The sequence below is a fragment of the Stenella coeruleoalba genome (assembly GCF_951394435.1).
Source record: "Stenella coeruleoalba genome assembly, chromosome: 3".
Classification (NCBI taxonomy): Eukaryota; Metazoa; Chordata; class Mammalia; order Artiodactyla; family Delphinidae; genus Stenella; species Stenella coeruleoalba.
In genome coordinates this window covers 124,362,522-124,385,873 of record NC_137148.1, presented here as the reverse complement: position 1 = coordinate 124,385,873, position 23,352 = coordinate 124,362,522, and the positions used below count along the sequence as shown (strand labels likewise).

Genomic DNA, 23,352 nt, shown 5'->3' with positions numbered 1-23,352 from the left:
CACAGTCTCCCCACTTTCAAGGAGGAAGTTTTAAACCTAGAAGCAAAGAAAGTAATTTGCAATGGAGAAATGAGGGTTAGGGTAAAGGGCATCTTTCAAAATGCTGTAGGTCAACTGGTCTTCAAAATTGTAGTCCCAGACCAGCTGCATCAGCGTCACCTAGAAACTTGTTAGAAATGCAGATTTGGAGACTCACTCCAGATGTACTGAATCAGAAACTGTTGGCGGGCCCAGTGCTCTGTGTTTTAATCAAGCTTTCCAGGTAATTTTGGTGCTCCCTTGTGATTCTGGAACACCACTGCTTTGAAGCTCTTATTATGAAAATGTTTTATATGAATTATTTAATTTAGTCCTTCTGTTTTTTTAAAAAAAGCATTTTTAAGAAGAGAAGCATACTGTTAAAAAAAAAAGTTAACTGGGCCACCTGAAAAGTTATTAAAAACCCAACATAACATAAGCCAAATAATAAGAAATTCTTTCTCCCTCAGAAAAGACTTCTACCTAATTTGAAAATATAGGATTCCAGGTAAGTGTACATCTAGAGCATATCTGGAATGTGGAAACAAAGATCACACGAATCAGAACAGAGGCTATTTATCCAGAGCTTGCTATAGCAAGTCAGCCATCATCACTTGCATTTAGCAAAAGCTCAAAGTCAGGAGGCGGAGTAGAAAAGATTATAATGAAAAAAACAGGGCTTCAGCTGTGCTCTAACCAGAGGTTGTTGACCTAGGAAAGCAGGAGGTACACAAACAAGAAGTGGGACATCTAATGTAGTTGCTTTGGGGAGCATATTTGGCTTTCTGTGGTTAGTCTTGAGCTGGAAGCAGGTAGGAGGAGAAAAATAAGGAAGCTAGCAGTCATTGAACAAGTCCTGACCTTCCTGGGCTGGTTGCCACAGAGATTGTCAGCGTTTTATTGTTATTTATAGGGTCTGGCTATTGTTTGTATGTCAGTCTCTCAAGAAACCTAGAAAGAAAGGGCACATATATAAAGGTATGATGTATGCTTTAAAAAGGTTACAGTTACATTATTTATCAAGTTTTTTGGTTGTAGGGAAAAACAGTTAACATACTCATGGACCCTACTATTTCTGTTTTGATTAAAAAGGCATTTTGAACATTAATTTATATAAGAAATAGTGCCAATCCAAATATTATCTGAATTTAACTTTCCTACGTGTATTCCAACTGTCACGGATTTTGTTCATGGGGAGTAATAGAGGTAATGAAGACAATACATGCATGACATAATTAGTGGTAAAAAAAAACAACATATTCTGTCAAAGCAGAAATTGCACTGGACAAAGTTAACAGGTAAGGATGACTTCTTTCAAAGCTATTGCAATAGAGAGAGAGCCCAGAATATAATCTGAGCTCAGTTTCACTGAAATGACAGTCAGGAGAGGCTTTCAGAAATGGAGTGGGGGGCAGGGACCCTAAGCCATCTGTGTTTGCTAATTGACCTTTCCCAAAGGAAAGAGGAGGTAGTTTTACAACTTGGAGCAATGTGCCCACAGAAGGTAGGAAGATAGGCTTCTACCCTTTTATAGAGACTGGAGATGGGGGCTTTCTCTTCCTTGATGATTACATTTCAGAGGGATGGTTACCAGACCCTTGCAGAAGAAGACATCCTAGCTTGGAAAACTGGCAAGAGGCTTTTAAAAAGATTTACATCCCAGGGCTTCCCTAGTGGCACAGTGGTTGAGAGTCCGCCTGCCGATGCAGGGGACATGGGTTCGTGCCCCGGTCCGGGAAGATCCCACATGCCGCGGAGCGGCTGGGCCCGTGAGCCACGGCCGCTAAGCCTGCGCGTCCGGAGCCTGTGCTCCACAACGGGAGAGGCCACAACAGTGAGAGGCCCGCGTACCGCAAAAAAAAAAAAAAAAAAAAAAGATATACATCCCAAAGGGCCAGAGAAAGAATTTACAATTACAAGTTTTCTGAAGTATAACGCTCTAAGAAAAGGGAAGCCAGAGCCTAGAGTCAGGAAGAAGTCTATCTAAAGTTTAGTCAAGCTGAGTGAAAAGTTAAGGCCCTCTTGTTCAACACCCAGTCTTGTATTGCTATAGAAAACACCAGGGACCTTACACTTAAGGTTAATAAAATTCACACTGAGAAGAAAACATCCAGTTTTAGTCAGGCTCTCATTTAATTCAGAGTGTTTTTGCATTCTTTGTGCTGACTGTTGATTGGTAAGAAAATGAACACTGTTTGCTGTAATTTAAATGCAGTTATTTCATAAAGGATTGTGCAGTGGTGGGCAGGATGGGTGATGAAGGCCCTCAGATAGGGAGTATTTTGAACTGCTTGGAATCCTTAATGGATGTACTGTGTGTATTTTCAAGAAGAGCGTTTCCTGTGTGGTTGACACAACGGTGGCAGAGGAGAAACATTCTGCAGAGATCATTGGTCCAGTGATGGAGCTCTGTTGTCAAACATAATTTTATTGCAAAGCTCAATGCATAAAAAGAAAAGGAAGAACTACTATAGTTATGCTGCCTCCTTGCTTCGCTTCGTTCCCAGAAGTGGCCCTGCGGTATTCCCAGGGAACTATCAAGAAACACATTTTTTTCTCACTTGACACTTTCTTTGCACTTGGCTTCCACAGCAACACACTCACCTGGTGCTCCTCTGGCACCCCAGTGATGTCTCCTCTGCTTTCTTTCTCAGTTTCCTCGGCTGGTTCCTCCTTCTCTACTGCATATCTCAGTATCAGAGTTCATCAAGACTCTGGCCCTCTTCTTGAGTGATTGCATCCTTCCCCAAGGCTCTAAATTCCATTAAAATGCTGGAAATCCCAGTGTGTATCTCTGGCCCCATCATCCTTTCTGAGCTCCAACGTGAGTATCCATTTGCCTACTTGACATCTACACCTGAATGTTTTATACATATCTCACACTTAACATGTTTTCCCATCTCATTAAATTGTACCATCGTTTACTCAGATGAGCAAATCAGAATTATAATTTTCATTTCTGCTTCTTTCTATCCACTCATGGAATCTTTTGTTCTTACCTATCCCTTTACTTCTCAAATATACCCACTTCTCTCCATCTCCACAGCCACCACCCTATTCCAAGCCATTGTCTTCTCTTACCTGAACCCTGGCAAGGGCCCCTGACAAGTTTACTTACTTTCTCTCACATTTACATCCCCACTGTCACTTTTCTCCTTAAATCACTTTATTGTTTTCTCATTTGTTGTCTAATAAAACATGAACGTCTCACCAGCACATCCAAAACTCTCTGGATCCAACTTCTGACTACCTTTTGGAGCTCATTTCAGGTTCTTTATTCTGTGTTCATTCTTCTCTGATAGTACACACCAGATGTCTTTCCTGTCTCAGGGCCTTTGCACTTGCTCTTCTCCTGGTTCCTCTAACTCATGGATCCTTCATGTGTATCAGAAGAGCTATATCCACTATCCTCTGATTGCATGTTTTCCCTTTAACCTAGTTGTTCTCTATCACCATCATGCCAATGTCCTTGATAGTCTTACTGCCCCAAGTGTGATTCACGAACGAGTGGCAAGAGCATCACTGATGCTCTTCATGAGCCTATGTATGGGCTTGTGAGGAATGCAGAACCCCAGACCCCACATCAGACCAAATAATCAGAATCTGCGTTTTAATAATATCCCCAAAAGATGCATATAAACATTAAGGTTTAAGAGTGTAACTTTGAAACACTGATCACAAATTGTATTTCTTCGTTAGTTGTATACTTGCTTATTGTCTGTTTCCATCAGTGGTGTGAATTCCATGAAGGTAGGGACCTTGTCAACCTTTACTGTTGTATTCCAGTACTTAGCATAGGTCTTGGCATATGGTTGGTAATAAATACATATCTGATAAATGAGAGATTTATTCTAACTTCCTCAATTGATCCAGGATAAAACTGAGGCTCAGAAAAGGGAAGTGACTTTTTTGAAATTACATAGCTATTGTTAACGAAGCCAGTGCAAAAAAAAAAAACAGAGAGAGAAAAGTATTCTTGACTACTTAACAAAGTTTATTGTGTGTGTGTGTGTGTGTGTGTGTGTGTGTGTGTGAGAGAGAGAGAGAGAGAGAGAGAGAGACCTTGAAACCAATTATTCTGGATGATATAACAAGGCATAACCTAAAACTTCCTTAGCTATTGTCCCTAATGGGCTTCTGATATTAATAACAGTGATTACTTATTTATACTATACTTTGTCATTTACAGAGTGTTTTCACGTATACTAACCTATGTGAAAATTTACCCAGAATTACTGTCATGTTTTCATTTATTAAGAACAGAGAAAGTGGTAAACAGAGCAAATTGTAGAATTTCTTTATTCATGGATCAAGAGATCACTGGAAAAGGAAAAAAGAAGAGAAAGTAAAATTTCTCATAAGAATAACTGTCAAAGAACTGATTTAGTGGAGTGGATAGCTCTTTGGACAGATAAGAATTGTCTGGTGGTGGTTGACAGTAGTCTTGGAGGGTATCAGAGGTAATCCAAGGATCTAACATAGAGTCAGTAGAAGTGGTTCATAATTTATTTTAATTATCATTACTGGACTTCCATTTAGTTCAATGGACAGTTCCACCTAATTAAAAATGCTATGGTTACATTTTGCTCTTCACTCACAGTTTAAAGTTCAGCTATTTCTAGCTCCTAATTGGCATGCCACAAATAACTTATAACATTGAACTTGCAGTTCTCTGAGCCTGACATTCCCACCTAATTTGAAATATACATTCTCTGGAGCCAGAGGTGTTCACCTCAGACTCTGAATCTGTTCTTTTCTCTTACAAGAGGAAAGGCAGTGCAGGGGAGATTGTTCTCATGGTGAGGGTGTGGTTGATGGACAATCCATGTTCTGAGGATATGTTAGGATCACTGTCCATAGACAAGAAAGGGACCTAAAATCATCCAGTCCCACCTGCCTCCAGAACAAGAAACTATACAGCATCCTGATACAGGGCCATCCATGTATTCTTCTTTTTTATTGTGATAAAATATATGTAACATAAAATTTACCATTAATACATAAAGTAACCATTTAACATGTACAATTCAGTGACAATAAGTTCATTCACAATGGTGTGCAACCATCACCATTATCCATTTCCAGAATTTTTTCATCACCCCAAATAGAAATTCTGTACTCATTAAATAATTCCCCATTCCCCTCTCATACTACTTTGCTTCTCTATGTATTTGCCTATTCTAGGAATCTCATATAAATGGAATTATACCATATTTGTCTTTTTGTGTCTGGTTTATTTCACGTAGTGTAATGTTTTCAGGGTTTATTAATGTTGTAGTATGGATCAGAACTTCATTTTTTTTAATGACTGAATAAAATTCCATAGTATGTATATACTACATTCTTTCTGTCCTTTCACCTGTTGATGGACACTTGAGTTGTTTCTACCTTTTGGATATTGTGAATAATGCTGCTATGAACATTGGGGTGAATGTATCTATTCATGTCCCTGCTTTTGATTCTTTGGGGTGTATACCTAGGACTGGTACTGCTGGATCATATGGTCATTCTATATTTAGCTTTTTGAGAAACCACCAAACTGGTTTCCACAGCAGTTGCACCATTTTACATTTCTACCAGGAATGCACAAAGGTTCTAGTTTCTCCACATTCTCACCAACATTTGTTATTTTTCAGTTGTGTTTTGTTTTTATAATAACCATCCTAATGGGTGTGAAGTGGTATCTAATTGACACCTAGGTATTCGTAAACACTTCCTGAGCCAGGGCACTCAAAACAACACCAGAAAGCTATTGTGGATCATCCATTACTAAATCTTGCCTCCCTCTAGCAGTGATTCTCAACCTTGGTTGCACATCAGAATCACTTGGGAGCTTTTAAAAATTCTAATATTCAGGCTGCAAACAAGACTAATTAAATCAGCGTCTTTGAGGATGGGAGCCTAACATCAGGATTTTCTAAGGCTCTTCAGGTGATTTCTGTATGTAGCCAAAGTTGAGAACCACTGTTTACAGCCTGCTCACTGGTCCTATGTAGTCACATAACCTCAGGTCATAAAGTGTGACAACCCTATCACTGAGCCTTCACTGACAACCCCCATAAAATAGCCATTTCTTCACCCCGCCACTGAGAGTTCTCTCTTCCTTTCTCTCCTTGATTTCTTGCCATAGTTCATATTACTAGCTCACTTCACATATTTTCTTGCTTATCTATTTATTGCTATCTGTTTTGCTTATTTTTGCTTCCCTAAGACTACAACAATGCTTAATGCAGGATAGGTGCTCAGAAAGTATTGTTGAATGTGCACATCCACCAGAGGGCAGAAAGCAGAAGCAAGAAGAACTACAGTCCTGCAGTCTGAAACAAAAACCACCTTCACAGAAAGATAGACAAGATGAAAAAGCAGAGGGCTATGTACCAGATGAAGGAACAAGATAAAACCCCCGAAAAACAACTAAATGAAGTGGAGATAGGCAACCTTCCAGAAAAAGAATTCAGAATAATGATAGTGAAGATGATCCGGGACCTCAGAAAAAGAATGGAGGCAAAGATCGAGAAGATGCAGGAAATGTTTAACAAAGACCTAGAAGAATTAAAGAACAAACAAACAGAGATGAACAATACAATAACTGAAATGAAAACTACACTAGAAAGAATCAATAGCAGAATAACTGAGGCAGAAGAACGGATAAGTAACCTGGAAGACACAATGGTGGAATTCACTGCTGAGGAAAAGAATAAAGAAAAAAGAATGAAAAGAAATGAAAACAGCCTAAGACACCTCTGGGGCAACATTAAATGCACCAACATTTGCATTATAGGGGTCCCAGAAGGAGAAGAGAGAGAGAAAGGACCCGAGAAAATATTTGAAGAGATTATAGTCAAAAACTTCCCTAACATGGGAAAGGAAATAGCAACCCAAGTCCAGGAAGCACAGAGTCCCATACAGGATAAACCCAAGGAGAAACACGGTGAGACACATAGTAATCAAATTGGCAAAAATTACAGACAAAGAAGAATTATTGAAAGCAGCAAGGGAAAAATGACAAATAACATACAAGGGAACTCCCATAAGGTCAACAGCTGATTTCTCAGCAGCAACTCCAAGCCAGAAGGGAGTGGCATGATATACTTAAAGTGATGGAAGGGAAGAACCTACAACCAAGATTACTCTACTTGGCAAGGATCTCATTCAGATTTGATGGAGAAATCAAAAGCTTTACAAACAAGCAAAAGCTAAGAGAATTCAGCACCAACAAACCAGCTCTACAACAAATTCTAAAGGAACTTCTCTAAGTGGGAAACACAAGAGAAGAAAAGGACCTACAAAAACGAACCCAAAACAATTAAGAAAATGTTCATAGGAACATACATATCGATAATTACCTTAAACATGAATGGATTAAATGCTCCAACCAAAGGACATAGGCTTGCTGAATGGATGCAAAACCAAGACCCATATATATGCTGTCTACAAGAGACCCACGTCAGACCTAGGGACACATACAGACTGAAAGTGAGGGGGTGTAAAAAGATATTCCACGCAAATGGAAATCAAAAGAAAGCTGGAGTAGCAATATTCATATCAGATAAAATAGACTTTAAAATAAAGAAGGTTACAAGAGACAAGGAAGGATACTACATAATGATCAAGGGATCAATCCAAGAAGAAGATATAACAATTATAAATATATATGCACTCAACATAGGATCACCTCAATACATAAGGCAACTGCTAACAGCTATAAAAGAGGAAATTGACAGTAACACAATAATAGTGGGGGACTTTAACACCTCACTTACACCAATGGACAGATCATCAAAAATGAAAATAAAGAAGGAAACAGAAGCTTTAAATGACACAATAGACCAGATAGATTTAATTGATATTTATAGGACATTCCAATCAAAAACAGGAGATTACACTTTCTTCTCAAGTGCGCACAGAACATTCTCCGGGATAGATCATATCTTGGGTCACAAATCAAGCCTCAGTAAGTTTAAGAAAATTGACATATCAAGCATCTTTTCTGACCACACACTATGATATTAGAAATGAATTACAGGGAAAAAAACCATAAAAAACACAAACACATGGAGGCTAAACAATGCATTGCTAAATAACCAAGAGATCACTGACAAAATCAAAGAGGAAATCAGAAAGTACCTAGAGACAAATGACAATGAAAACACGACGATCCAAAACCTATGGGATGCAGCAAAAGCAGTTCTAAAAGCCTACCTCAAGAAACAAGAAAAATCTCAAATAAACTATCTAACCTTACACCTAAAGGAACTAGAGAAAGAAGAACAAACAAACAAAACCCAAAGTTAGCAGAAGGAAATAAATCATAAAGATCAGAGCAGAAATAAATGAAATAGAAACAAAGAAAACAATAGCAAAGATAATAAAATTAAAAGCTGGTTCTTTGAGAAGATAAATAAAATTTATAAACTGTTAGCCAGACTCATCAAGAAAAAGAAAAAGAGGGAGAGGACTCAAACCAATAAAATTAGAAATGAAAAAGGAGAAGTTGCAACAGACACCGCAGAAATACAAAGCATCCTAAGAGACTACTACAAGCAACTCTATGCCAATAAAATGGACAACCTGGAAGAAATGGACAAATTCTTAGAAAGGTATAACCTTCCAAGACTGAACCAGGAAGAAATAGAAAATATGAACAGACAAATCACAAGTAATGGAATTAAAACGGTGATTAAAAATCTTCCAACAAACAAAGATCCAGGACCAGATGGCTTCACAGGTGAATTCTATCAAACATTTAGAGAAGAGCTAACACCCATCCTTCTCAAACTCTTCCAAAAAGTTGCAGAGGAAGGAACACTCCCAAACTCATTCTATGAGGCCACCATCACCCTGATACCAAAACCAGAAAAAGATACTACAAAAAAAAAAACTTATAGACCAATATCACTGATGAATATAGATGCAAAACTCCTCAACAAAATACCAGCAAACAATCCAACAACACATTAAAAGGACCATACACCATGATCAAGTGGGATTTATCCCAGGGATGCAAGGATCCTTCAGTATATGCAAATCAATCAATGTGATACAACATATTAACAAATTGAAGGATAAAACCATATGTTCGATCATCTCAATAGATGCAGAAAAAGCTTTTGACAAAATTCAACACCTATTTATGATAAAAACTCTCCAGAAAGTGGGCATAGAGGGAACCTACCTCAACATAATAAAGGCCATATACGACAGACCCACAGTAAACATCATTCTCAATGGTGAAAAACTGAAAGCATTTTCTCTAAGATCAGGAGCAAGACACGGATGTCTACTCTCACCGCTATTATTCAGCATAGTTTTGGAAGTCCTAGCCATGGCAGTCAGAGAAGAAAAAGAAATAAAAGGAATCCAAATTGGAAAAGAAGAAGTTAAAGCTGTCACTGTTTGCAGATGACATGATACTATACATAGAGATACTAAAGCTAATCAATGAATTTGGTAAAGTTACAGGATACAAAATTAATGCACAGAAACCTCTTGCATTCCTATACACTAATGATGAAAAATCTGAAAGAGAAATTAAGGAAACACTCGCATTTACCACTGCAACAAAAAGAATAAAATACCTAGGAATAAACCTACCTAGGGAGACAAGAGACCTGTATGCAGAAAACTATAAGACACTGATGAAAGAAATTAAAGATGATACCAACAGATGGAGAGATATATCATGTACTTGGATTGGAAGAATCAATATTCTGAAAATGACTGTACTACCCAAAGCAATCTACAGATTCAGTGCAATCCCTATGAAATTACCAATGGCATTTTCTACGGAACTAGAACAAAAAGTCTTAAAATGTGTATGGATACACAAAAGATCCCAAATAGCTGAAGCAGTCTTGAGGGAAAAAAATGGAGCTGGAGGAGTCAGACTCCATGACTTCAGACTACAGTACAAAGCTACGGTAATCAAGACAGTATGGTTCTGGCTCAAAAACAGAAACATAGATCAATGGAACAAGATAGAAAGCCCAGAGATAAACCCACGCATCTATGGTCAACTAATCTATGACAAAGGAGGCAAGGATATACAATGGAGAAAAGACAGTCTCTTCAATAAGTGGTGCTGGGAAAACTGGACAGCTACATGTAAAAGAATGAAATTAGAACACTCCCTAACACCATACACAAAAACCAACTCAAAATGGATTAGAGACCTAACTGTAAGACCGGACACTACAAAACTCTTAGAGGAAAAGATAGGAAGAACACTCTTTGACATAACTCACAGCAAGATCTTTTTTGATCCACCTCCTAGAGTAATGGAAATAAAAACAAAAATAAACAAATGGAACCCAATGAAACTTAAAGGCTTTTGCACAGTAAAGGAAACCATAAACAAGATGAAAAGACACCCTCAGAATGGGAGAAAATATTTACAAACAAATCAACGGACAAAGGATTAATCTCCAAAATATATAAACAGCTCATGCAGCTCAATATTGAAAAAACAAACAACCCAATCCAAAAATGGGCAGAAGACCTAAATAGACATTTCTCCAAAGAAGATATACAGATTGCCAACAAACACATGAAAGAATGCTCAACATCATTAATCATTAGAGAAATGCAAATGAAAACTACAATGAGATATCATCTCACACCAGTCAGAATGGCCATCATCAAGAAATCTAGAAATAATAAATGCTGCAGAGGGTGTGGAGAAAAGGGAACCCTCTTGCGTTGTTGGTGGGAATGTAAATTGATACAGCCACTATGGAGAACAGTATGGAGGGTCCTTAAAAAACTAAAAATAGAATTACCATATGACCCAGCAATCCCACGACTGGGCATATAACCAGAGAAAACCATAATTCAAAAAAGACACATGCACCCCAGTGTTCATTGTGGCACTATTTACAATAGCCAGGTCATGGAAGCAAGCTAAATGCCTATCGACAGACAAATCGATAAAGAAGATGTGGCACATATATACAATGGAATATTACTCAGCCATAAAAAGGAACAAAATTGGGTCATTTGTTGAGATGTGGATGGATCTAGAGACTGTCATACAGAGTGAAGTAAGTCAGAAAGATAAAAACAAATATCGTATATTAACACATGTATGTGGAACCTAGAAAAATGGTACAGATGAACTGGCTACAGGGCAGAAAGTGAGACACAGATGTAGAGAACAAACGTATAGACACCAAGGGGGGAAGTGGTGGGGTGGTGGGGGTGCTGTGATGAATTGGGAGATTGGTATTGACATGTATACACTGATGTGTACAAAATGAATGACTAATAAGAACCTGCTGTATAAGAAAATAAATAAAATAAAATTCAAAAAAAAAAACTTTGGGGTTATTTAATAATGAAGCATTCAGAGAACCCCTTTAATTTTTTTCCTATTTATTTTAACAAAATTTTCTAAGGAAAATTTATCATAAACATATAAATAATTTTTAAAGCATGTTTTAAAGAGAATATTCTATATACTTAAAGCATCGTCTCTTGGTTAATTAGCTGTTTTAGCAAAGAGGGTATATTTTGCTTTAAGAAGTTTTCTTTATAATATGTAACTCTTATACAGTTAAGAGTTGTATGTTAAACGCAGCAAAAAAATAAACAACAACAAAGTATTGTGGAATGAATGAATGAATGCATAAATCTACTCTTATTTCAAAGGACCGTCCTCAGATAGTTAAAAATAGCTTTTATGTCTCATCCTTGGGTCTTCTCTTGTCTAGGTAAAAGCTTTTCTATACCTGCAGCCTGTCTTCAAAGACATTGAAGAATAAACCTCACCATTATGAACACAGTGTCTTTCACTCAGCAAGTAATTGTGCACTTCCTATATACTGCATCCACCTTTACACTACACATGCTGTAGATTAGACACCGTGCCAGGTGCTGGGAATTGTGGTGAAAAAGATAACCAAAAGTGAGTCTGTGGGGGTAGGGCACAGACAATAACAGAAGTAATTTCAGATAACAATAAATGTTATAAAGAAAATGAAAAATGTTTGTTGGCTGTGGCACATTAAATGGGAGTTAATTTTAATCTGAGACCTGAATATTGAGAAGAAGCATTCCAGGAAGAAGGCACAAGTGTAGAGACCTTGAGGGGGGAACAAGTTTCAGAGGGGCTCTGAATCAGAGCCTCTGAGAAGGACAAGGAAAAGAGCATTATCACCTCCTTTATTAGATACTTTACCTCAATTAACATGGCCTAAAATCAAAATAGTTTTGGATAGCCAAAACATGCTACTGAATTCTTTTTCCTCATTGAGTTAAATCTTACTTGTCCATTTTCCGTACTGTCGATAGTTGGAATTTAGGTGTGGAAGGGTGATTTAGATGGACGTACCTCAAATTTCTTTTCATCTGAACCCTAGTCATAAGGACTTAAGTGAAGCAATAAAACCACTTGTGAGCAGAGTGGAACTTTCTGACTCCTTATTCCAGTTGTCACCTTGTCTTCCATGCTAGGCCTAATGGAAAAAGTTTTGGACAAAGCCAGAGCCCAGACTTCATGGGCTGCTGCGATTTGGGACCAGCAGCCATCTTGGTTTTCAGTCAGAAGAGCTCAGTAAAGACAGATCTTTCTTGGTTCAGTGGGACCTGTGTTCCTAGTGGTGGCCTACAGAACAAGCAGCTTCTCCCAGACTAGCCACTAATATGCTCTGACAACTCAGTTCCCCTCTCTGGGCCTTAGTTTCTCTGTATTGAAATGTGCGTTTGGGTCTAAGAGTTTTAAGATCCTTTGAAACTTCATTTAAAAAGAACATTTTACTACTCTATTAAAAATGAAACTTTTCCTGTAGCTTCTGAATAACCTGCATTCATTATGCTTTTATTGATAGGGGACACTCACTTCCAAGTTAGTAAGACAAAATGCTGAGTTGACAGTAGGAGGGCAGGGTTTATAGAATCAAATCAGTTGCTGAAATTTACAAGAACACAAATTTGAACTGTTATATTGGGCACCAAAAGAAATGTAGTTCAGGGCAGTGAAAGGAGTCCCTGAGTTTATTGATTGTCTGCTGTCTTTCCAATGGGTTTTGCAGAATACGGGATCAGTTTGTCCAGGTCAGCCATATAAGAACAGCCTTCAGCCATGACCTACTCCTTGGACAGCCCACATGCACACAGCAGCTTCTGCGTGGGCTGGGATGCAGTACTGAAAACAGGGTGGTCCTTGTATTCACACAGTGGTTCAAGTTACTGTCATTCACTCATTCAAAGTCATCTTTCCTGCATTCGATAAATATGAATGATACATTGAAATTGAATTTGTCAGTGGATAAAACAGACGGTGTCCCTGCCCCATGGAGCTTACAACCTAGCTGAGTAGGTGTGCCAAACAAGAATCAACCAAAAAACATTTCTGAGCACAAGCTGAGGTCAGTGCTCTGAAGGAAAGCCTCAAGTTCCCTGATGGAGAATCACTGTGCAATCTCAAGATAGTTAATCCACCTCTCTGAGCCTCCTCATTATGTAGGAGTTAACCAGGATAACATGTAAAGTGACAAGTGCAGACATTGGCATATATTAGGTGCACAATATATGTGTGTTGCAGCTTTGATAGTGAAGTTACCTTCCTGAAGATGAATGAGGAAAAGACTAATTTTCTTTCCTGTGTCTCAGAGTTTCCTTCAATTCTTTGTGTTTGTGTGTCTTCCAGTTCCAAGGAGGGTTTCGGGACAGTGGAGAAAGTTGTGCTGCTCACATTTCTGTCGGCTGTTATCCTGATGGCAGTCTTGGGGAACCTGCTGGTGATGGTGGCTGTGTGCAGGGACAGGCAGCTCAGGTGAGTCACGTGAGGCAACCTCATGAGGAAACCTGGGTGGAGTTCTGGGCTGTCCCTGGAAAACTGAGGTCTGAATTTATAATTTCCATTATAATTTGTAATTATGAAGGGAAAAAGATTCATGGGAATGATGTTTGGAAAATAGAGCATGGAAAAAAATCACGTATAATCCCATAGTTCTAACATAACCAGTAGTACAAGCACATAAGTGAATTTCTATCCTGTGTTTTTTCCTCTGTTTCCTATGTTGTTTTTTCTGTAATAGTTGTGATCACTCTATATATAATTGCTGAGAGCACATCTAATCTAACCTCCCCACTTTATTAATTGGTTCAGAGAAAGGGTAGATGACTAGTAGTTGATCTAGGATTTAAACATGGGTCTTCTTCTCTTTCTGCTTCATCCTTGGCTGCATTTAGAATCACTTGAAGACCCTTTTAAAATTACTAATATGTGGCCTGAGTATGTCCCATGCAATATTTGTGATATATTAGAAAATTATTCGTTGTTTATCTGAAATTCAAATTTAATTGGGCGCCCTATATTTTATCTGGCAAACTTGGGGGTGGGTAAGTGGGTTAATCACACAGAGTCCCTGGACTAATTGATCTGGGGTGAGACCTGGGCATCAATACTTAGAAAAATTTACTAGGTGATTCTAGTGTGCAGGCTAGATTAAGAGCCACCAAGCCGTAAAGGGGGATAAAAGATGCAGTCCTATCTCATCTGCTGCTTCCTCTTTAAGCAAGACATGTTCTAATCAAGAAAGTGTAAAAACTAAATTCTAACAAGTGTGGCAAATGTGAGGCACATGGTAGTCAAAGAGTGGAAGACGGTGGAATTTGACACTTTTTTTTAAGGGGGCCCCTTGGGAGGGTGTTCTGAGAATGACTAAACCGAGGCCTAAAGGGTAGATGGAGTGTAGCTAGGCCAACGGTGGGGAGAGAGAGCACCCTGTAAAAACCCTTGAGACTCAGGGACTCTGTGCATCGGGGGCTCAAGTCAGGCCATTGTGGTCACAGGGGAGGGCAAGAGAGGGCTTCTGGTGCAAAGGGGTCTGGAGAAGTCTGAAGTGACTGGACCACGCATGTGACAGAAGGGGAAACTGAATCTCACAGAATATGTTGCACATCTGACTTTTCTTTCCTTTTCTTCCCTCCCTTCTTTCCTTCTTTCTTTGCTTCCTTTCCCCCCTCTTTTCTCTCCTACTCCTTTCCCCCTAACCTCCTTCCTTCATCCTTCCCACTGCTTCCTCCCTTATACTTTTTCACCCACAGGAAAATAAAAACCAATTATTTCATTGTGTCTCTTGCCTTTGCGGATCTGCTGGTGTCAGTGCTGGTGATGCCCTTTGGTGCCATTGAGCTGGTTCAAGACGTCTGGATTTATGGGGAGATGTTTTGCCTCGTCCGGACATCTCTAGATGTCCTGCTCACAACGGCATCGATTTTTCACCTGTGCTGTATTTCTCTGGATAGGTAAGGCCAGAGCCATTTGCGTAGTGGAGCTCCGTGCTGGAGACAACAGCCGGATGGCTATTGGGCTGTGTCTTTCTTTCTTCCCTAATTCATTAGAGGAAATGAATCTCAGAGAGGTAAATCTGGCTATTCACGTATTCATTCACTCTCCAGCTTTAGCAGAGCACCCTTTTTAGTCAGGCATTCTCTAAGGTGCTGCAGACGTAGAGATTAGTAAGGCCAAGAACCTGCCTGCAAGGAGCTTACAGTCTAAGCTGCAATCATGTTTCCCACAGATAAAGCCCTAAGTTGTATACTGATGGCACGAAGAAAATTCTGAGGATGCTGAGAAGCAAGAATTAATCTCTCTGCCCAGTAGGCAGCAGGGTGGTTCAGAATGAGAGTATTCTGTTTGAACATGACCTTCTGAAAATGTGTCTGTATCGTCATTTTGTGTGCATATTTAGGTTTGTGCCTGTGACCGGGGAGCCTCTTTTCCAGAAAGTCAAAGGTGATTATAAAATCCCAAATAATTGTTTGCTTTTTGGACCCAAGCTAGCATTTCATTCTTGTTGCATAAATGTGTTCTTCTTCTTCACATTTGACTTCAGGAGGCCTAAAGATTTCTATCTTTGCCTCATTTGTTGGAGGTGCATGTTTACCATTTGTATCAGCACTTTTCATTTTCCAATTCCTGCTTATTTATATTCAATAATAAAGTCAGAATGCAGTTGAAAAGTCATACTATTACACTAACATATGCTGCCATCACTGTAGTCATATCTTAAGGGTAGTTCCCAAAAGAAAGTGTGGTGTGAACTATCTCATGTTAGCAGAATTGCCAGGGACAATCTCTTACTGTCTCTTGATTAGTCCAGAAGACCCAGCTTTCCACCTAGTCTTGGGATAGGTCACTGTTTCTTTATTAGAGGAATAGGAAGAATAGTTGACTTAAAATTAGAGATTGTGCTATACCTAAAATATATACCTTTTACTGATGAACCTAGTGGCAGGGCAGGAATAAAGATGCAGACGTAGAGAACAGACTTGAGGAAGGGGAAGAGGTGGGGGGGAAGGGGAAACTGGGACGAAGTGAGACAGTAGCACTGACATATATACACTACCGAATGTATAATGGATAGCTAGTGGGAAGCTGCTGCATAGCACAGGGGGATCAACTTGATGCTTTGTGACAACCTAGAGGGGTGGGATAGGGAGAGTGGGAGGGAGGCTCAAGAGGGAGGGGATATGGGGACATATGTATATGTGTAGCTGATTCACTTTGTTGTACAGCAGAAACTAATACAACATTGTAAAGCAATTATACTCCAATAAAGATATAAACATTTTTTTAAATAAAACAAAAAATGTACCTTTATACACTAAAATCAGAGTTTTCCCAGGTAATTACTCATGCTGTGAAAGATCCTTAGGGACTGAAACCAGCTGAGGGAACAGCAAATTCATCTCCAATTTTATGGAACAGGTGCTTATTGATTAGAATGGCATGCGTAATGGCCTGATCTATTTAAATTGTACATGTTCTCTCTCTCTTGCTCTGCCAAGAACGTATAGATGAATGTACATAATTTAAATGCAATGTATAATGAGATTCCACTCTACAACTAGAGAGGGTAACATGGGTAAAACAGAACTGTTGGTTGGCAGGCAGAACCATAGTGTCACAATTTGAAATTTGTGTTTATTAGCTTATTTGCAACAATCTGATTTCAGTGCGTGAAAGACTTTTTAAGACAGTCAGTATATACTGTAAAAAAAGTTCACATTAGAAAAAATAAAATGTGAGGAAGCAGAAAATATATGGACATCCTGCAGGGTAGCCTACATGTGATCGTTGCCAAAATAAGTGGTGAGACCAGAAGTATTATAGGAACTTGGAGAAGGCAAAGTTGAGTAGCTCAGGGCACCTGGAGGTAACCTTGAGGTTTGGGCAAAAAGCCTGAGTGGGTGGGCAGTGAAGAATGGGGGAAAACGTAGAATCATCTTCCTGATGTGGATGGTTTTCTCTGGGCAGCCTTGAGAGAAGAATTGAAGGTTTCCTAGGAAGGTTTGGCTTCAGAGTTCCAGGTTGACTATCACCTTTTGAAACCATGAAATTTTCCCTGAGTAGGCCTCAGTTGTCATGAAGCAGTATGGGCTGGTAATTAAGAACCATCAGCTTTAGAACAGAGGTAATCCAGGTTCAAATCCCAGCTCAGCCAGTTTTTAGCTCTGAGAATGGTGATAAGTTACTAAGCCTTGCTGAGCCTCGGTTTTCTTACCTCTGAAAATGCGGGCAGTAGCACCTATTTTATCAGATGGCAGTTAGAGTGAAGTTAGATGATCCATTTAAGGCATAGCATTGGCCCAGCTTGGTGCAGCCCTCCATGTTAGTGGGTGTTAGTTCCAGTTTCTTGTAACTATCCATACAACTCATGATCTTTCTTACCAAACTTGGACCTCCTGCTCAATGCGTGGCTTTTCCAGCAGCTGCCACATCCAGAAACCAGGTAGTTACTCTAGACACGGTCTTCCCTTATCCCCTACATTTAAATAATGACAAGTCCTACTGATTTTCCTTCCTGCACAGATCCTAGTCTATTTCTTCCCATTTCTGTCATCCTAGTGCAAACTAATATCATCTCTTGTATGTCGCTGCAACAATCTCCCATTTTATCCCCACTAATTTATCCTCTATTTTATCCCTGCTAATCCGCTTGATACTTACAAGATCTCAGTGATCTTTTAATACTGCAGCTCTTATCCCGTAGTTCCTTTGCTTAAAACCCTTCAATGGCTGTTCATTGCATCGAGGATAAGACCAAATTACTTGACCTGTAGGGTTTTGCACCATCTATTTCCTGTCTATGTTCCCATCCCCACGTCATGCCCTTCATGCCCTTCACCAGCTTCACTCGACATTTTTTCTCTTTTTCCAGTGCTCTGTGCTCAGCCACTTCAGCCTTGGCTCATCCCTCTGCCCAGAAAGCTCCTTTGCTCCCTCCTCGCTTGAATGTCTTTCACATTTTAGCTCAATCCTCTCTTCCTTGCAGAAGTCCTCTCTGAGCCAATCAAAACCATCCTTCTCCTTTGAAAACTTAGTGCAATTGTGATTAAAACCACAATTGATTTTTCTTTAATTTTTTCTTAAATGTCTCTATCTCCCCCAATGGGAAAAAGATCAAGGACATGAATAAGGACAAGGCTCCTCCCCTCACAGAACTTACCTTTTAATTGGGAGATTGATAGTTTACTAGTAATTACATAAACACTGACTTAGGTATTTTGTAAACACCATTGAACAAATGGACCGTTCAGCACATTCTCTTTTTTTAATAGTTCTGCCAATAATTCCATTTCCTTCTCTGATAGTGGACATCAAAATTCTAATACTGTAAGTTAAATGGAGTCAAATGGTTTTGTTTTCTTCTGGGAGTCTTGGAAACTTGCCATTTATCTCCCATCATTTCCTGTCCCAAGAGTGACATTCTCATTGAGGTAGAAGGTTCACTCTGGATGTTACAGGACATTTTAGCCTGAAAGAGTATGATTTATTTACATCTAGCTTCTATTTTGCTGTATTCCTCCCAGCATGACAATTGGGCTGCCATGAGACAGCCTGAAGTACAGAGTGAACGTCTCAGAGAGGTGTGATGTTGCTGCTCGCCAAGTGACTCCTAGCAAGGTATCTTGTCCTTCTCTCTAAAGCTGCCCTCAGTCTTTGGGGGTGACTGATATAGGGTAGTGCCTCTCGAGCAAGAATGCTCACCTTGATTCCTAATTCCACCCAGATGGCAGACTTCTGTATCAAAGTAAAATGCAAGACTTCATTAATATATTATTGAATGCATTTCTCCAACCACCATCTTCTATCCACTGTGCTTCCTGGTGCTTTGAGAATCGAAACCTATTAATGAAAGTTTATTGACTCATTAGAAGTATTTTCCAAAATATGATTTAAATACATGCATCATATAGTATGGGTCACGGGAGGTCAAAACTGCATTAAAGCTTTACATACAGTTGATTATTTTAAATCTGAAGTTACTGTGAAAATTAAAACCAACCAAGTATTTGTAACAGAGTACTGGTTTTTAAGCGGAACATAATGCAGCCATTAAAAACCATGAGAAATAGCTCATGTGTTGTCCTAGAAAGATATCACTGGTTTATTATGTGGGGAAGAAAAGCAAGTTTCAGACTTTAATGTTTAGAATAATTCCACTTTTTTTTTTTTTTTTTTTTTTTGCGGTATGAGGGCCTCTCACCGCTGTGGCCTCTCCCGTTGTGGAGCACAGGCTCCAGATGCACAGGCTCAGCGGCCATGGCTCACGGGCCCAGCCGCTCCGTGGCATGTGGGATCTTCCCAGACCGGGGCACGAACCCGTGTCCCCTGCATTGGTAGGCGGACTCTCAACCACTGTGCTACCAGGGAAGCCCTAATTCCACTTTTATAAAGTAAATATATAGATGTTTGTATCTGGGTGTACATGAATGAGTGAGTGTGAGAGAGAGTAGGAATGAAATTGTACCAAACTATTAACAATGGTTATATGGGCACAGTAGGGGGTAGTGTTGGCTAGGCTGGATGGTCGTTTGGATTTTTGTTGGGAGCCTTCATTTTTACTAATTTCTGAAATATGTATTCAGTTTTCTCTTTACTAGAAGTTAATACTTCTTGAATGTAAGCATGTCCACAATAGCCTTTTAGCTGAAAGTGCTCCTGGGACAGCACATTCCTCAAATCGCTGAGAACATTCTGACTTTAGTGTTAGAAGTTCCCTCTGAGGTCAGAACAAGGTGGGGAGCATGGACATCTTTCTGACCAGTGAGTTCTCTCTGCCTCCTCACAAAATGCCCTAGGATCTACCCCCAAGGGAGCCTTCACCATCTCCTGTTGGCAGATTCTTCCTCGCGAGGACCCTCACCGTCATCTTTGATCACCCCACCCCAGTTCATGACCTTGTGTTTGATCTATTCCGGCAAGATCTTTTATAATCATCACAGTTTTTAAAAAATCATAATAATAATACCTGAGCATTGTAAAAAAAAAAAAAGTTATTTCACAAGTAAAAATGTAAAAATGTCCCCATTTCTTCCTCTCCACTTCCACCGCTGTACACCCTAGAGAGTTAACAACTGTAAATAGTACCCCCCTCTAAATCCCAATCATTTCACATACAATAAGCAGACTTGTTATGAACATGTTTTTAGTTTATTCAAATGGGTTTATTAAATAAGACTTTGAAGACGGCTTTCTCTGTATATATCCTAATGAATTGCCTGAGTATAGTGTTTTTACCAACTTGCTTCTCGGATGATGTATTACTGAGGTCTTTTTCAGCATCATGTAACAGAAAATAAACTGATTGGTTCGTAGCTGAAAAGTCAGGCTTCAGACATGGCTCTGCAGGGCTTGAACATTATCATCTAGTCTAGCTCTCTCCCTGTGTCTCTGTCTCCCTCTCCTTTTTGTCTCCTTCTTTCCTTCTCTTTCTCTCTGTGTCTCCCTCTCTGTCTCTATTTCTCTATGTCTGTACCCATATTTATATCTGTCTCTTTGTCCCTATGCTGTTTTGTTGTTGGATTCATTCTCAGGCTGTGTTCAGAAAAATAGCTATAGGCAAACATGTGTCTTAAACCATCCTTAACTCATGAGTCCAAAGAAGAGAAACAAATGCTATTTCTCATTGAAGAACTTTGGTTGGCTTTACTTGAGTCAGACACTCTCCTCATGACTAACCATCGTGGGGTGGGGATGACACATCAGGTTGCTGGTCAGAGGTGAGGCACTGTGACTGCCAGCTTTACCAGAAGCATATGTTGCAGGAAAATGACATTTCCTTCTGGAAAGAGGGATGTTGGGCAGACAAGGATAGCAGATATCAACTTCTCTTAAGCTGACCAAAGGACTTACAGGTATCTTTATGGAGCCTCTACAACATGACAGAGGTGTGTCATCCCCAAGTCTTCTTTATATTATGCCACATATTGCTAGATCCTTCCACTGGCTTCATATGCCATACTTCTCAGACTTTTAACCATTCCTATCCTCTTTCTCTGATCATGCTGTATTTTGCCCTGCATTTGGCTCAAATGTAGTTCCCTTTAAAAAAAGCTATTTCACTTCATTGAGGGTACCATCATCTATAGCATTGCAAGATTTTCTCTTTGATATGTCCATCTGAATTGTCACCCTTCCGCTTGGCAGCCCAGGAATTTGATGTGTTTTATCTGCAAAAATCCTCCAACAGTTTCTCAGTCACAGATTTTCTTTTAAAACAATTTTGCTTGTACAGTAAAACATACAATTCTGACTTAAAGATTGCATATTTCATCCTGTGCTGGAGATAAGTGTGCCTGCATTTCTTAACGATCTCCCTGGAGCATAACTCAATTTTGCAATGTATAAATGAAAAGTGTCTGTCACTGTGAACTTGTGTCACACAATTACATTTGTTTTCCCAATAGGATTGAAATACATTTCTGCAAGGAGTGGGGATTATAAGTTTCCCCTTCTCACATACTCTTTGAGGTTCATGCTTTGTATGTAATAATAATATTTGTTGAGTTTCATGCTAGAGGATATGAAATCTCATTTTTATATTAATTTCATCAAATACTTATTGAGTGCTTACTAATTGCCACAAGGTGAGTAGAGCACTGGAGGTGCAGTGGTGAACAATCAGAAAAGCTCTGAATCACAGAGATTTTAGTCTAGTGGAGAATACAGATAGTGAATAGGTAATTATAGTAAAATTGGTGGTCATTGAAATAGAATAAGGGGAAGTCAAGGAAGTTGTTGGAGCATGTGACCTCCAGTGCAGGGAAAGCTTTCAGAAGAAGTGATGCTGAAGCTGGGATCTGTAGATGATGTAGATGCCAGTAGGTGAAGGGGGAGAGGGTGAGGTATGGGGAGCGACAGTTCTAGACATCAGCATGTGCAAAGCCCCAGAGGTTTTTCAGTTTCACATTATCAAATATAGGCTAAATTCTTAGCTTATCTTTCAGTCCTTTTCCCAGAATTATCCTCAGTCTTTGTCTTTCGTATCTCTACTCCCACCCATGAGTGGTCTGTTATCATTTCCTGAGTATGGTGTGTTTCCTCGTAATTCCATGTTGCACCTGTATCTTGAGTTTCTTTTCTTTTCCTGGTGAACCATCCACCCTTCTTCAATACTCACCTTCTCCACTAACTGGCTGAGCTTCATTCCCAAAGAAAATTTGTTATTTCTTTCTCTGAGCTCCCATAGAATGTTAAATATTAACATAGCAGTTATCACTCATTTTAATAATTGGTTTATTTATCTGTCTCACCCTAGACTACCAGCTCCTTGAGAGTCAGCCTTTATCTCATCTGTTTCTGTGTTCTTCTTACAGATCCCCTGTAGCTGCTCCAGGCATGTTTAGCTGAGCATAGAATGCTCTCAGATGTGACTTGTGGTTTGATATGACTTTAGTGTTAGCTTTTCTCCTCTTTTAGAAATCTTGATATATAGATATATAAGAACGAGGCCTGGGGTGCTAGGTTTCCTGGATTCGATCCCAGATTGACCAGTTACCAACTGTATGATCTTAAGGAAGTCATTGAAATTCTCTGAGTTTAATCTTCTCATCGGCAAAATTGTATTAATTATAGTGTATTCCATTTGGAGTTTGTGAAGACTAAATTACTGATTATATGCAAAGAACGTAAACTAGTATGTGGCAACTAGTAAGCATTCAATAAATGTTAACTACAGTTATTATTCCATTATTGTTTCCCTTTCCCAATGCAAATTCCTGGTGACTCTTGTGGGTGCCTTCCTAGACACTGATACTTGTCTTTTGCTTCCTATTTGCATAGCTGAGTGTCCTTCAAGGTTAGACCCTCAGCCTTCCAGCCCTGGGTATCTCCCTTCTCTTTTTTGGAGACCTCACCCATCCTGTGGCTTTGCTTGCCTGCCCTCATCTCTCCTGCAGTCTTGTCCCATGCTGGGTCCTCTGCCTCTGTTGAACAGCTAGCTGCCTGTTCGACATCTTGCCTTAAGCATCTTTCTGTCTTCTCAAACCCAGTGTGCTCAGAATGGAAATTTCCATTGTAAACAGATATCCTTTTCCACTTTG

General features: G+C 39.4%; 1 protein-coding gene across 3 annotated transcripts in view; it reads left to right on the top strand.

The window, feature by feature from the left end:
- Positions 1 to 23,352, top strand: part of HTR4 (5-hydroxytryptamine receptor 4) — a 369,414-nt gene that overhangs the window by 276,696 nt on the left and 69,366 nt on the right. For all 3 annotated transcript variants that reach the window (XM_079916532.1, XM_079916531.1, XM_079916530.1), the window contains exons 5-6: positions 13,664 to 13,789; positions 15,067 to 15,267. In XM_079916532.1, the coding sequence (XP_079772658.1) occupies positions 13,664 to 13,789; positions 15,067 to 15,267 (327 nt within the window). The remainder of the gene's footprint in view (positions 1 to 13,663; positions 13,790 to 15,066; positions 15,268 to 23,352) is intronic.